Below are 17170 nucleotides of genomic sequence, written 5' to 3'. Positions count from 1 at the left end.
TGCATAACACTACACAATTAATGACATTTCTGAGATTATGTCGGCTATAATAATAACTACACACAGTCTACCACGTCCAAAACTAATTCCAAAACTAAAGACTTACTACTTTAAGGCAGAGTAATAAATATACATTAAAAATTTACTGCTCTAATATCAAAACAATTAATTAGCCAAAACTCAGACAAATCAATCCAAACCAGAGAGCACAGAATATAAATGTGCTCTCTTCTGTGCTTTCTATTCGTGCTTTCTATTCTGTGCTCTCTGATCCAAACCTTGGACATCAATGTCAATTGTTGTTACTTTTCTTACTTTTAAATCAAATCGAATCAAAACATTCTTTATTAATTGCAGTTTCACCAAGAAATTACAATTGTATCATACAATCATCTTGTGAACAATAAGGCTTTTTTTTAAGATTTAACCCCACATATTATATACCAAAATGTTCGTCTAGGTGTGTAAATGTGCAAACTGGTTTTAGATTTTCGAAATATGTCTTTTTAAGGGCGTGGGCTGCCCTCGAAGTTCCTTCCATAAGGATAACATTGTGATTGGCTTGAATGTTATTATATTCTGAAACAGATGTCAATACATTAGTTTAAACAAAAATTAAATCCCAGCTGTTTTGAAATGTAAACAGTTTGCTTGTTTTGAAAAATAATTAGAAACCCAGCAAAGAAATGTTACCTATAGGACACGACGGGAGAAAAGTTTTACATTATATTTTCGTTGAAACATGTCAAGGACCCGACGACAAAGAAATATTGCCGGTCGGACACGGTGAGTCAACATAGGGCAAGCAATGCAAAACGTAAGGAGCCCAGACGAGGAGCTGGAAAAGTTAGTGGCAACTTGTACTTACAAAAGTACACTGACAAATACAAGAATTCAGCAGCATTCACTTGGCGAGATGGCATTAAAATGTCAGAAATGTGGTGCGCTACATTTTAAAGGAGAACGAAGAGGACGAGGTTAAGGATTTTATTCTGCTGCCATAAAGGAAAAGTAAATCTACCACTAACCAAGAAATATATTATATCCAGAGCCTACTTAATGGAGCAAATCATTTGAGTAGAAACTACATAAAGAGATCATTAGATCGTACAACTCTGCGCTCGCAATGGTCAGCACTCGAGCTAAAATTGAATAACATAACGGTGGAGGGCCTTTCATGTATAAGGTGCACAATGTATCACTCATTTGGTACCTTTCAACCGTCAGAAAGGGAGCATCCCACGTATTCCCAAATTTATATCCAAGGACGTCAAAACCACTGTTCAAGGAAGAATGCTAAACAAAGCTAATGGTTCTTGCAGCACTAAACTCATGCACTCAACATTTGGTTGATTTTAATCCATACGCGCAAGCTTTTAATCATGATTAGTTCCGTCCTGCAAAATACTTCTACTGAGCAGCAAAAGAACTTAGAATGCGTATAGTCAACGATTGGAGCTGAATACCAACGTCAATACAACGACGTAACTTCTATCGACGTTGCTATAATATCCTAATTTATTATTCGTGCGAATTCGCACGGATTCACCTAGTATAACTTAATACTATTATATGGATTTTTATGGCTTAGTATATGGATGGGCAGTGAAATTGCAAAAACAGTGTTTAATAGGAGGCTATGAACATAATTGTTATTTTAATGCAAGTGTTAAACAAAATGCTATGTAATTCCGTGCAAGATACCAAAGTAGATCGGGATCAAGGAATTCCTTCAAGGATTAAGCAGGTCTGTCTATCAGCCACTTGTGGAGCTGTGTTTTTAGCTGCTTTCCCTTCAGTGACTTCAGTGATGTTGGTAGGAGTTGTGCTATTGTGGAGTTGGCGGCCGGTGTAGGATGGTTCTCTGGCATAATTGGTGGTATGATGTACTGGCAGAATGCAGTCGTGTCCTCGCCTCGTGGTAAGTGTGAATATTTGTACTTTTTGGCAGATCAGACTTACACACCAAAATGTTTACTGCTTTGATTTACAACAGTGAGAATACCAAGCGATCTGAGAGCTTCCCTGCAGCCGCCTAGGGTTGGATGAGGTTGGCGAGTTTACGCATGGCTTTTTTCTGCAGCTTCAATTTCTGTAAAGAGTCCTTGTAGCCTAGATGTTCTAACACATAAATCAATTAAAGAACTACAAAGAAAATGTCTAATCTCACAGTATACTAGATATTTAAATTACAATCACTCTGGTGCTTGAAAAATGTTTTTCGACAGTAAATAACTCTTCAGCAGCTATTTTAAATTAAAGATATTAACCCCTTATGGTGGACAAATCCAAGATGGGCGTTAGCTTCCATGGACTCCCTTGGAGAACAATTCAAAACTACAAAAAGATTTCTAATCTCACATTATACTAGATATTTAAATTATAATCACTTTTGTGTCGGAAAACTATTTTTGGACGATAAATAACTCTTCAGCAGCTGTTTGAAACTATCCAAGATGGCCGCTAGCCTCCCGGGACTCTTAAGGATGCTTTCAGTAGTCTGCCCCATACATCAAGACCATATTTTATATGTGACCCCATTAAATCACAGTATGCTGTTTTTTCTGATAATATATCACCAATCCATAATTAATTCTTCTCACCACGTATACACCAGTGCTGAGATTCTTACAAAGACCATCGATGTGATTGTTCCAGGTAAGGTTCTATTGTGAACTTTTGTACAGTTTTCACATCTATTAGGTTAGCTACTTACAGAGGTTACTGATATGTTTACAGCTAAACTGTGTACACCATTGATATTTTACGGTTGTTGTCAAACACCTGATATGATTGATAGCATCATGAATATAATTACACTAATCAATTCATTGCAATCACCAACTTCTGCAGATACTACATAGCAAGTGTGGATCGTGCAGTTTGTGTAACATGAAACTAGTGTTTTTAAATTTGGTTTTGATCTCTTTGGTGAGTATACCTAGATAATATTCTCTGTGAATCGATTGTTCAGGGTTGTACTAGTGATGCACTTATGTGTTTACTGTTAAATGCACTTATGGTTCAAGTATATTTAAGTAAGTAAGTATTACATAGTTTAAACTTGCTTTAAAGTCAAGTGAATAGTAATAAGCAGAATAAAACTATAATATTTATAAGGCATTTTTTAAGTTCTTTGTTTTTCGGAAATTTTCCTTATGATTCTCATTCTTGTTTTAGACTATTATTTGTTTGCCTTGAGGAAATTTTTAGATGTTTTGATTACTCGTAGGATGTTTATTCTAGAAGCTATTTGGTTGTTTTTCCGCCAAACGTACCCAAGATATCATACATTTAACACATTGGAAAACACTAAAAACATGATTGTTAAAATGCATCCTAAAAGATTCAAGAGTGTAATCAACTTGCACTTTTCTTTGTTCCGCAATGTTTATATTTTCATTCAGTGAAGATAATGGTCCAATAAAATAAGTAATGCATCTCCTTTTGTCTTATTAACAATTTAATATTATTAATTTTTTTCTTCTTGAATAATTTAAGGGCTTGATACATACTGTAGTCTCAGCCTACTTCCCGAGGCTGCCACTTTAGTTCGAGCGGAGCCAGAATCCTGTCAGTAAGTTTTATCTTAGTATTGGCTGAATACTTGTTCAGCATGATTTAGTTTAGTGGACTGTATTTATTTTAATAAAAGCTTTATTTTCAGATCGGTCCAATTGTGAGTTCTCTACCTACACAAGGTCCTAGCTCACACTCCGGAGGTATTAATTGTGAGCAGCTAAACATATTTTGTCACAAATATACAGGACCAATATATAGGGGAGCGAGCTGGTATAGTGGTTAGAGCGCGGGACTTCGGTCCCTGAGGTCCCGGGTTTTAAATCCTGCCAAATCAACAATGGATTTTATCTAAGTGATAGTGCCGTAACCTCTAGGTCTAACCTAAAGTAATGTGCAAACAATCCCGGGCTTGAAGTTTGAAGTTAATTTAATTTTAAATCTAAAGTTCATATACTGTGTAATTTTCGATAGGCATAAATTTACAAAGTTGTAAATTTGTATTCGTACTTTCCTTCTTTCTCACGAGTTTCATAAACTTAACTAAACTAACCTATCTCTAAATATATCGCAGGTTTTCTTTAAAACTGTACCCCTACGAATGTTTAAGGCACTTAAGGGTTATAAGAACCACAGAAACATTGTGAAGTTTGTTTTAATAGGCCTACTTAATGTTACTTTAAAATGGATACTTAAAATTTTTTTATATATCTTCTATAGTATTAATTAAGTCGAGCACTTAATGTATTCTCATTAAAAAATAGCCCCATACAGTGGAATTTCTTTTATTGGTGAATTTTTCACTCAAGGAAGTAAAATTGTGTTACAGCCGTATTACCTGAAGAGCCATCATCTGCGACAGCCCAAGATGACAAAAAGGACAAACCAAGTAAGTGCCAAATTATAAAAATAGATAAACATAGAATAATGTTTCAAATGTATTCTCATTAGGCCTACAAGTTGATAATACATACTATTCATTCCTCTTTCATGTGTAATACCATCGGACCGAGCATTGCTAGTTGGCGTTTCATTTGTTTAGGAGGTTATCAATACAAAGCATATTAATAATTTCCAAAAGATTTTGATTGTCCTTAAGACAATTACTGTATATTAAAAAATACTGACTAACATATGTAATTAAACGAATTTTATGAAAACAATTGATAGTACCTTTGATACTCAATTGGTGTTATGAAAATACTTGAGTATTACATACTCAAGTATTTGAGCTATTTATACTACATTTCATGCATTATTTTCTAATTTTCAGTAATTAAAACCGTTTCAAATATGTTTATCAAGTAGAAAACTTTTATCACATAACTTTTACAGTCAACAAAAATACCAAAATAAAAATATTACAATTTGTAAACAGCGTAACAATAGAAGTGGATTGTGAAATGACTGTCCAAAATTTTAAGTAGGTAGGAGGTACAATTTCCTGCCTTTAGTAGGATAAAGGATTTTTACAGTTTTTTTTTTTTTTTTTTTTTTTTTTTGAAGTAGCTATTACCGTGATGGCAGAGTAAGCAATAGACCCGGGACCGATATACTTTTTATTTTGGTGTTCCTAGAGGATTAAAACACAATTCTCTCAAACGATTATACATGTATGGGTACATGAATATAAAAGGTGTCCAAAAAGTCCCGGGTCGGCTAAATATTTTCGAAATATTTAAAATAGAGCTTCAAAACTTTGCACAAAGTTACTGGACATAAAAATCTATTTGATCACTTATTCTTACTTACTTGAATACTTGGAATAGATTGCGTCACATATAATAAATACTACTATTTACATAAAACCTAACTAAGATGGTGGCGGGTTGCCAAAAAGTGGTGTGTCGTCCAGCTCACTTAGTGAGTTTAGAGGTCTACCCACCAGATAGTCTCTCAGGGTGTCCTTGAAGGCCCTAATGTCCAGCTCGCGCACTTCAATTGGGAGTGTGTTATAGAACTTACTTGTGTAGTAGGGGTAGCCCTTTTGAGTCCAGGCTAGTCGGCTTCTAGGTACCTTGACCTACCTAGATGGCCATGTCGTGTTTGATAGGAATGCTGGTTCTCGCGTCGAGCAAGTTTTGCCAAATTTTCTTTAAGTAGCACCGTACTATTTAATACGTACTGGCTGTAGATGGTCAGAACCTTTAGGTCTTTGAAGATATGCCTACAGTGGTCACGATGCCCGGCGGACGTAATCACCCGCAAAGCCATCTTCTGAAGAAGCAAGATGGCTGCAGCAAGATGCTGCAGCTGTATGGCCCCATAGTGCGATGCCACAGCTTACATGGCTTTGAAAGAAGGGTATGGTACACGGTGACTAAGTACGGTTTAGTGTTGACCAACACAAGTTTCCTTATATTAGGAGATAGCCCACTCTGGAAAGCTTGACACGTACCTGGCTAATGTGGTGTTTCCAACCTAACCTGGAGTCGACCCAGAAGCCAACGAGTTTAACAGCTTCCTCACCTAGATGGTTTGGTTTAAGTGTGCACAGCAGTGATTGAGTCTTCTCGTCATACATAAACTCTCAAAAAAGTTATAAGTAGTTATCGTTAAGACCAATTGGTGGGGAATTGCGGAGCACAGTTTTTAGTTGTTTGGTTAGTTTGGAGTAGGCTAGTATATCGAACGACATAGTAATTTGCAAAGAAGTTGCATTAAAATCATGTTTAATGATATGTTTGAATTTTAGAACAATGGCTACCAAACCCTACTCCTGGAAGCTTAGGATTAGGTTTATCGGAACCTTACAAAAGAGAATTTGAAGAGCTTGAAAACTATTTGAAAAAAACTGAAGGATTGTCAGCTGTTATTTCAGCGTTACCTTCATTGGAGCAATTCCTTGCCTCTGTTGACCCGAATAGAAACAAAATTCCATCCCCGGGTAAGTACATAAACTATATTTTTATACTTGTTCAGCATGGTTTAGTTTAGTGAACTGTTTTTATTTTAATAAAAGCTTGATTTTCAGATCGGCCCAATTGTGAGTCCCCTACCTACACAAGGCCCTAGCTCCCACTTCGGAGGTATTAATTGTGAGCAGCTAAATATATTTTGTCAAAAATATACAGGACCAATATATAGGGGAGCGAACTGGTCTAGTGGTTAGAGACTTTTAAATCCTGCCAAATCAACCATGGATTTTATCTAAGCGATAGTGCCGCAACTCCTAGGTCTAGCCTAAAGTAATGTGCAAAACAATACCGGGCTTGAAGTTTTTAAGTTAATTTAATTTGAAAACTAAAGTTCATATACTGTGTAATTTTCTATAGGCATAAATTTACAATGTCGTCATTTGTATTCGTACTTTCCTTCTTTCTCACGAGTTTTATAAACTTAACTAAACTAACCTATCTCTAAATATATCGCAGGTTTTCTTTAAAACTGTACCCCTACGAATGTTTAAGGCACTTAAGGGTTATAAGAACCACCGAAACATCGTGAAAGTTTTTTTTAATAGGCCTACTTAATGTTACTTTAAAATGGATTATTTAAAATTGTTTATATATTTTCTATAGTATTTATATTAAGTCGAGCACTTAATGTATTCTTATTAATAAATAGCCCCATGCAGTGGAATTTCTTTTATTAGTAAATGTTTCACTCAAGGAAGTAAAATTGTGTTACAGCCGTATTACCTGAAGAGCCATCATCTGCGACAGCCCAAGATGATAAAAAGGACAAACCAAGTAAGTGCCAAATTATAAAAATAGACTCGCCTTTGGCTCGCTGGGGGCTCCGCCCCCAGGCCCCCTAGCTGTTAGTCGTCATTAGTATACAGCTAATCCAGCTAGCTATTAGTCGTCATTAGTAGATTAGAGTTAAGTTGTAACAAAGCAAGAAGTGAAACCGTCAATATTAAGTTATATAAGTTAACTTCGAGCTCGACCTTAAGGAACACCTCATAAAAAAATCATTTTTAAAGTTGCGGTAAGAGAGTATGTTAGTTAAGTATTTAAACAACTGAGTTGTTAGTCGAGCGAAGTACAAATATAAGGAGAGTAGGGTTCGTTATAGTGAAAATCGACATTAAAGTAATAACGATTTCATGAATATATCAGAGGAGATTGATAAGTTTATAAGTTGATAATAGTAAAGTATTATATGAAGTAAATAGATTGTAGTAGATCGGAGGCCAGGAAAAGTCGGAACCCTATTTGCAATTATTTAAAAATGTACAGTAAACTTTTGTATAAGATAAGTAGATTGATAAGTTAATAAGTTGATAATAGTAAAGTGTTATATGAAGTAAATAGACTGTAGTAGATATTCATGTATATATTTATGAAAATAGATTAAGTAATGTTTGTTTCCCTGTCGGTTAGCCATAAACTTTATGGCATATCCAGTTCCGCCACGAGGAGGCCAGGAAACGTCGGAACCATATTTGCAATTATTTAAAAAATATACAAGTTAGTAAACTTTTGAATAAGATAAGTAGATTGATAAGTTAACAAGTTGATAATAGTAAAGTATTATATGAAGTAAATATATTATAGCAGATATTCATGTATATATTTATTAAAATAGATGAAGTAGTGTTTGTTTCCCTGTCGGTTAGCCATAAACTTTATGGCATATCCAGTTCCGCCACGAGGAGGCCAGGAAACGTCGGAACCATATTTACAATCATTCACAAATGTACAAGTTAGTAAACTTTACTAACTACTTAAAGGAAATATATACAAAAACTAAACTAACTACTAAAAAAAGAAAAAAATATATACAACAACGGGGACTTTTGATAAGATAAGGCCCCTATCGTACTGTCAAACTAGAATACTAAACACACAAAAAAACGACTTATTTCTAAAAAAAATAACTAAAAGGAAATATGTACAACAACGGGGACTTTTGGTAAGGCAGGCCCCCTATGTACAACTGCCGGTGTTGTCAAGTCACGACGGGGAGTTTTGATGAAGCAGATCCCCTAGCCTACTGCTGGTGTCAAGTCCGGTTTAGAGAAGGAGATCGCCATACACGATGTTCTTTGCGTATGCGATTCCATCTCGGACACGTTCGGGATGGACGAGAACGACAATATGGTCGGGATGTCTGACCCTACTGAGCAAGACGTACTGCCCGTGCGTGAAGCAATCGGTCCGTAAATCAACACCGACTGAATCTATTGTCTGACCTTGGCTTTTGTGTCCGGTCATGCAATAGGCCAACATCCGTGGGAACTGACGTCGACGAACACGTAACGGCGAACCCTCGACAAACGCGAACGTAAACGTAATTCGGGTAATTCCGATAGGTTGCGTCTGTCCGGGAAGTCTCACTGTAATCAGCCGGTTGGTGATGCCGATTACGATGACTTTAGTGCCGTTGACGAGTCCTTCAGCGATGTTGAGATTCCTCATAATAAGGCAAACAGAGCCGATCTTCAGCCGCAGAACATGGTCTGGTACGCCCTTGCCAGTAGCCGTGTTCAGGAGTTGTACGTCGACATCCAGGCCATCGTCGTTTTCTCTGTCCACTGTGTCGGCGCTCCTCAGCTCGTACAGATGACCGTCAAGGGAGTTCAAGATGTGGTCGTTGATCTCCTTGACGTTCACTATCAGAGTCGAGAGGATTGCGCGTCGCGAACACAGATCAGAGTCTGTTTGTTTTATTAGTAAATGTTTCACTCAAGAAAGTAAAATTGTGTTACAGCCGTATTACCTGAAGAGCCATCATCTGCAACAGCCCAAGATGATAAAAAGGACAAACCAAGTAAGTGCCAAATTATAAAAATATATAAACATAGAATAATGTTTCAAATGTATTCTCATGAGACCTACAAGTTGATAATATATACTATTCATTCATCTTTAATGTGTAGTATCATCGGACCGAGAATTGCTAGTTGGCGTTTCATTTGTTTAGGAGGTTATCAATACAAAGCATAGGTGACCAAGCAATATTTGTTAACAAGGTGATGTTTTGTTTGTAGCTCTTCAAACAATATATTATACATAACAAAGTGTCTTATTAACAGCAGGGTTATTTTCATTGAGGAAAGATAGTGAGTGTTCGAGATCGTGCTGAATATGACCTAAAATATGAATAAGCATAAATTAGTTAAATTTTGATACACTATTCTAGCTCTAGAGTGTTTTATGACTTTAAAAACAAAAATATGAAAATTCGTGATAATAATGTCCTACCTTGGAGAAAGAATATTTAACATAGTTCTAGATTAAATAGTACCAAGATTCGTGTACGTCTAAGAAAAAAATATCGAATCTGATTCTATAACTACTATCACATATTGTATTTGCACCCGGTTAAAGCCGAGTTTCGGTGCTGGTACAACATTAATTTATGTTTATAGCCAAATCAGATGAAGAACTACTGGCGGAAACTCGGTCAAAGCTTGCTAGATCATGCTGGAACACAATTGGAATCCGGTCGTGTCTGCACCGGATAAAAGCTTGGTGGAAAAAGATGAAAAACTAGTTCAGAAAAAAAGACCGGCTATCCTTTAGAAAATTACTCACAATAAAGAATATACAGTTATGTTACAATTGTTCATTATGTCATTCCTTACTTCAACAATTCGTGAGTGTTGTCCTTTTTAGAGTGATGTTTTTTTTTTACTGCTGACTGTTCATGGATTCATGTTTTCTATCATAACTAGATGATATTTTATGTACTTGTAAGTGTATACATGCAGGTGTGGGTTACTATATTACTTATTGTTTGAAATCGTCGTAGAATAATACCCCAATAACAAAAAAAAAAAATATTAACAGATTCCACAATTGGGTTGTTTCACAATTCTAATGTGAGGCGTAGACATATTTTTGGTAAAAATTATTTCTAAGAAGATACAAAGGTTTAACTAGATCGGACCTAATAAAACCACAATTAATAATTGATGTATCGCTCATCATGAGGAATACCATTTTTGATATTGAGTAAAATGCTCAATTCATAATACGAGGATTGACAGTTATATCCTAGGAACTGCATGTTAGAAAAGAATATTTTACCAAACGTTTTAAATTCCTGGTACCTATATGGCACATGAGAATGATTGTATATAGCGTGTATATCGTTATCTCTAACACAACACAAACATCTCAGCGATGACAAACGTTATCGAAATAGGATCAGCTGTAGTGACGAGACAGTGAGAGAGAAATCATCAGAATTGTGGAAGGTTTTGGGACACGTGGAAGATTCTGTTTACTGATACGGGCTATGATAATAAAGCGGCCTACACACTACACGTGCATTGCACGCCGTGCAAGCACGTCGTGCCAAAAACTGACGAAACGTGCAAGTGTGTGGTGAACACCGTGCAAGCACGGCGTGCATTGGCATGGCACGGTGGAAATCAAGACGAGTTTGATTTTTGGCGTGCCGTGCCAAAGCACGCCGTTCTGACGTGCTAGTGTGTAGGCGGTCCCCGTGCCACGTGCTGGTAGTTCAACCACTTTTGACAGAGTTTGACCCTATAATAGTACTTTCTTATTAGTGAATCAACGGTATTTTGTATTGGCCATTTGCAACACAGATTAAATACGCATATAGTGGCGTCCCCCCCTTAAATAATTGATAATTGATCATTGATAATTGGCACGACCATCGAGATTACAATGGATCGCGCGCTGTATGTGATGCGTGACCCGAGACGCAGTCATAGATCTCTATATAATATATCATAGAGCATACATCCTCCACAGTATTGTGAACCAAGTGCCCTGCCGGCATATATCTGTACGGCAGCGAGGTGCAAGGTCTGGACTAACCTAGGCACTAAGGTGGCTTAGTGCTGCTGCCTTGTGTCTATTTTTAATGATTAATCAATTAATCATGTCCAATATTCTTAAAACATGTGTGTGTTCTGCATTTCATTTGGACGAACAGTCGATGTAATTTAGCACGTTGCAGGCTACACTGAAGATCAAGTGTGTGGGCAAAATGTGCCGTGCAAAGCACGTCGTGCCAATATAAAAAATGGCACGGCGTGCAATGCACGTGTAGTGTGTAGGCCGCTTTAGGCTTATTGTGGACAAGTCGTACACCATACAGCATAACTTTATTAGATAAGTCAATCGTTAAAGGAAGCAGGATATTTTTAATTATAATTAAAAAGGCATAATTACAGTACTCCTGCTCCAGGCACAACTACCTGTGTATTATCGCTGTTTTGTTTTGGGAAGATTCCAAAAGAAGCAATGCCAAGTTTGTCATACCAGCCTAATTGGGTTAGTGCCTATCCGCCTTTTAAGCTACATAAATTACGAGTTCTAATTGACCACCAAATTTTAGATTAATGAACTAACTAATTTTCTAAACTATCCTAAAATGTTTGGATCGTCCTTTAAATAGTAAGTGATGCATTAATTTTAGTAACCTCTATGACAATGTGTTGTATGGTTGTATTTAAGATTACACCTTTAACTAACATTGACAAAAGTTAAAAATATTAATAACGTCCACGTCACAATTACGCTATTAATTTGGTTAATATACAGGGTGTCTTGCAGCATCTTGACCCATCTTCTAAATATATACAGGGTGTCTTGCAACCATATGAACAAACTTTGTCCCGTTATTTAGCATGCCAAATAAACAAAAACTGTAGTATAACATGTGTCCTATCCCATTTCGTTTTTGGTCTATCTGTCTTATATGACTTTTACAAAAGCATTCATAACTCCTTAACTGTTTTAGCTAGAGCAGTGAAATTCTGAGAAAATTTGAGAAAATTGAAGCGATAACAAGAAAAAATCTATTATTTCTCAGATATTCTTTGCCCAAACTAAGCTTATAAGATATCGATGTAATCTGCATTAAAGTTGCCAACTTTTACAAGACCTGCAAATATTTTTTTAAATGAACAGTGTGTTCATGGAATTTAACATAAACTATTTTTTTAATCCACAGTTTTTAAACGGTTTAAGATTTTTTAAATATATTGCACAAGAATAGTGGTTAGTAAGATATACAGGATGGTCGTAAATTATTGGACACATTTTAAGATTATATAAACAAATAACCAAGCAACATAGAAACATGGGAATCATTTCATTGAATAGCAAATTTAAAACAGTTTTATACAGTTACTGAAAAACAATAATTATATAAATGTCAGCATGGATAGTAGGGCATAGTAAGCATGGCAAAACCAACAATGGACCTTTCCACCCCTGCTCTGTATAACTTTTATTTAATTTTCTAATAGTGCATTGGATGTATTATTGAGATGTGAAGGATGTCGCGATATTTGGATAATGTTGGTCACGTTAGAGGGTGCCAAGGTCTACTACTGAAAATATCTCTATTTTAGGGAAAGATTGTTTGATTTGTACTTTATTCTCTCACTATAATTCCAAAGAACAAGCAAGCAATACACTAAAATAAAAATAATTTTAAATAGTTCTACAGACGGTTAGTCACTGGAACAGGGAATACAGCAGAAACCCCTGTTTATGTAGTTCTTAAAAAACATAGAACAGCTCTTCCCTTACTAAGTACCATTTCCATGAGACCTACGGATATAGCTTGTTCGTTAAATGTGAAATTTGTTCAAATAAATACACTCCTTGTTAGGTTTTGGTAAATCCAAACCAAGTCTGGCTATTCCAAGCAATTATTTTTATAAACAGTTGAGGCTTTGATACACAATACCTCCTGAGAAACACAAACAAACATATCAAGTTCAGGAATGTTCTTTTTCTTTGTTTATCTCTGTTCTATTTCTGTGTAATGGTTTACTTCTACTTAAACGTGACTTAAGCAAGGATTAGACGATTTTGCTTATGTTTATTAGTAATACTCTTATAAAACAGGTAAAACGATAGGGCCAACTCTTAATAAAACTGATTTCTTCATCCGTGCCCCACAAAAAGAGAAGAACACTAAAGATAGTTCTATAATTATTTTATATCTACGTTATATGAAATTTACAATTCCACTATTTTTTTCAGTGAAAAACAAACCGTCTCTTTCATTTATAAATCTTTGTTATTTTAATCGGGAGAGGGTGAGAGCCCTTAGGCTAAACTGGACGATTTGTAAGATTCGTTTATGTATGCTTAAGAATACTTAAAACTACATGGTTTGTTTTCTATCATTCAACTGCTAAAAAGGTTAACATTCACAAAGAAACCTTATAAGTTTAATGGGTACCAAACATCTCATGAAACACAATAGTGTTGTAAAAAAAAATATTATGGCCTACAAACTAGCAGCAAAAACCGGCATTGCCGGGTCAAAATAAAATTCACAATAATATATGTTTTTTGATTGATTAATACAGCATCTTGAACATAATTGATTCAAACAATCAATATCTCAAAATACTGCGCATTTATTTCTAGGAGTATTTTAAGATCAAGACATATCAAATAACTAAAATGAAAATGGAGTTACGTATCATTGATTGTAGATAAATCTAAATATACTGTGATTATAATTATTATTGTTGATTCGTTATACAGCAGCGTTTTTCAGGTACCTCTGATCTATTAATCAATAGTTCAAATGAAAGATGGGTTTTCACTGAAGGTTCGTAGACCAAAACGTATAGTATAATGTAATTTTAACTGGTGAAATACATATTTATAAAGTAACTAGCTGTGCGTCTTGGAGTTTTTGAAACACATACACGAACTGTACACTTATACACATGACGAATGAAACATAAATACGCGGTAGGCCTACTTTTATTTTTACTATGGACATGTAGACGCGCGTCGGTCGTGTGCCGAGTCTCGACTGAAAACGCTCATTTAAAAAATGAATGTTTCCCAGCCATATACAACACTGATTCAAGGTCTTTTCCCCAGTTATCAAAACTCAAGAACAATTTTATACACAAAGAATCTATATTTTCATTTACGGTTACCCTACAAATTATTGCACTTGCGATTAATTAAATCCGTTATGTAAGGAAAAACGTTTATAATATTACTTGGTTTGGTTTGCTTTCAAAACGTGATCGGAATTGGTAACGGTATTTGTAAACAACATTCAATGTAAACATATCAGTGACAGCTAGAAGAAATAATCTTGATTCGAACAGCTGTTCGTTATTTCATGGATGAATATGTGATGAACATTGGGAGAAAACTTTACAAAAAATCGCACAAAATTGGGTTTTTAAACGTCCGTCATTTTATTTGCAAAGTAGTGACGCCATATTTTAATGGCTAAAGACAATTTCGCCAATCCAGTGAATACATTAAAATGATTTGGAACTTGATAGGTACTCTCGTTTTTCAGGAGAAGGCCACGTAAAATGGCTCTTGGGCCGTGACAGACAGGAAGACCGACAGACAGAAATTTAGATGAGACTTGTTTCGGTTTCTTTAATGTATAAAACGTAAAAATAACCTAAAATTTTATGATTCTGAGAAATGTACAGACAAAACTCTAATTTTATTTAGGCCTATATAGAAGAATTCAGAAAAACCCAATTTATGTTTTTTGTTAAGTAATACAGTAAACAAATTAATGATGATGCTTGATGACAAATCTGTGTGTGCATACTTAGACCAAAAGCATGCAAGTCAGTCATGTAGAAGAGCTGGACCAACTCGGAAAAGAAACTGAATTTTTTTATATATAGAAGATAATACTAAAGTGATTATTTTGTTTTAGTCACACCCCTTCACCTCTAGATTACTAGTCTATATAGATTTAAGAAGAGTAAAACGAAGAATAATAGAATACTTCTACCGCAGAAATATTTTCATGATCAGATTTTTATTTGTTAGGCAAAATAAGGCTATGCAGTCAGAGATCGCTTCATTTTGCACAATTATTATTTCTCAGTTATTTTATAGAGTTCAATATTTTTGAGCTTCGTGATAGTTGATAGGACATTTTAAATGTTACATAAAATTATATGTAATTTATCATAAAATCTGCCAATGGCTCCCTTTTGAAAACAAACACTTTTTTTTCTTTTTTCCCTGAAATAGATTGCAGCTTTCAGTTGTTTTTTTTTTTTTTTAGATTACAACGGATGTATTTCTAGCGAACAATATATGTAACTAGTATGTATGTAGTATGTATACCTAGTGTATGGGTTCAATTTCTGAAAACATATTGTTATTCTCGATTATAGTTTTATTTTGACCTATTAAACATATTCTACAATTGTTTTGTACTCACTTACAGGACACCCTGTATATTGCAATGTAAAATTCAGTATTATAATGTTGACCATTGTTAGTACTACTTTGACCATTGGCCGGAGTAAAAATTATATAATCCAGCATAACAAAGATGTAATCCGTCCTTGGGAAAATCGTCACTGTAGTTATTGTTATACTACAATATTATAATTGGTTTTATAGCAAATTAACAACAACAAAATATGGCTTAGGTTTATTTTTTCTGAATAGACAAGTAGTTTGTGGAAGTATATTTTCCTGCTGTTTTAATGACGCAAATTTAAGTACCAATAGCAATAGCAATAGCATACAACCAAAAGTGCGTGTTTAACACGTTCTTTCGTAATTCTGTTGAGTTGAATATTACTCAAACAACCGTTCTTATAACTACTCAAATACTTAGGAACTACTCATATACCTCTCTTATAAAAGTCACATATTTGTCATTGAATTGTTTTAACTTGTTTTTGTTCCATGCAAATAGTTTTCTTTAATGTTCCAGTGTTCTGTAATGTATGTAGCTTCGTTCAAGGTTTCGAATAAATCAAATTGCCATTGCAAGGGTTAGGAGGAAAGTCTGTAACATGTTTTGGGAGGGTCAGGCATTTCATATCCTTACCCTTTCATCTTAAACATAAATTCAATTAAGTTTTGTATGTGAAGTTTTTAATCATGTAGGTATCCTTGGACGAGAGAAAACTATTGAATGCAAAATGCAGTTAATATGTTTCTTTACTATGAGATCATTGTTTTATTAATTACCGACAATTATATTGTTAAAAAAAAATTAATAATTTATTAAAAAGTCCAAATATTGCACAATCCATTTACTCATTTAAAACAAATCGTATAAAAAAAAATAATATAGAAATGGGTCTTGTTTTAAACATATGGGTCTATTACAATCAATACAGTTAATTAAAATATTTCATATTGAAGTCGCATGTGAATTATTCTTAGCTTTTTGCCTTTTGACCCGTGTATCGTAAAATAAATTAAACGACTTCCTTCAATCGTTTCAGGCTTAGATTATCATAATAATGTGGTCAGTTTGAGACTGTGTAGAAAATATCAAAATTACTTTGAGTCCATTATCTTCACAAACTGTTGATGGATTAAACACAAACAAATATTTGTTTATTAGCAAAACATATTATCGTTTTTATGAAATGATGATATACACGATAAGATTTCATGGTTACAAATCAACGATGCTTTAAGAGGAAGCGGAATTTTATCCCCCTGGAATTTCACCCCCTTAAAACAAAACTGACGTCACAAACTAGGGGAAAAAATTCCGATTTTATTGATAATCTAATTTATCGTTCTCTGTCTATTTTCATTAGATCCCCAAATCCGCGGGGTTAAAATTCCACCCACTAATTAACTTTAGAGTGCTCAGGTTACTACGTCATAGTGACGTCAGCTTTGCTCAGGGGGTAAAATTCCAGGGGGGTATAAATTTCCGGTGACCCTGATTTAACCCCAAATTACTTACGGAAATTGCAAACACGTGGCCTATTATCTAATAT

At 34.9% G+C, this 17170-nt stretch overlaps 1 protein-coding gene across 1 annotated transcript; it reads left to right on the top strand.

Annotated features, from left to right (window-relative positions):
- Nucleotides 1-2846: 2846 nt before the first annotated feature.
- LOC129000429 (uncharacterized) lies at nucleotides 2847-9963 on the top strand. Its single transcript, XM_054427393.1, has 7 exons — nucleotides 2847-2931; nucleotides 3668-3722; nucleotides 4349-4408; nucleotides 6215-6406; nucleotides 7152-7211; nucleotides 9178-9237; nucleotides 9839-9963. The coding sequence occupies exons 1-7, from the start codon at nucleotides 2893-2895 to the stop codon at nucleotides 9961-9963; spliced, it is 591 nt and encodes a 196-aa protein (XP_054283368.1). The 5' UTR covers nucleotides 2847-2892.
- Nucleotides 9964-17170: the final 7207 nt, after the last annotated feature.

This window comes from Macrosteles quadrilineatus, unplaced genomic scaffold (assembly GCF_028750875.1).
Source record: "Macrosteles quadrilineatus isolate MER2022 unplaced genomic scaffold, UCM_ALF_1.0 Scaffold_8__2_contigs__length_117827958, whole genome shotgun sequence".
Classification (NCBI taxonomy): Eukaryota; Metazoa; Arthropoda; class Insecta; order Hemiptera; family Cicadellidae; genus Macrosteles; species Macrosteles quadrilineatus.
This window is presented reverse-complemented; position numbering and strand designations above follow the sequence as displayed.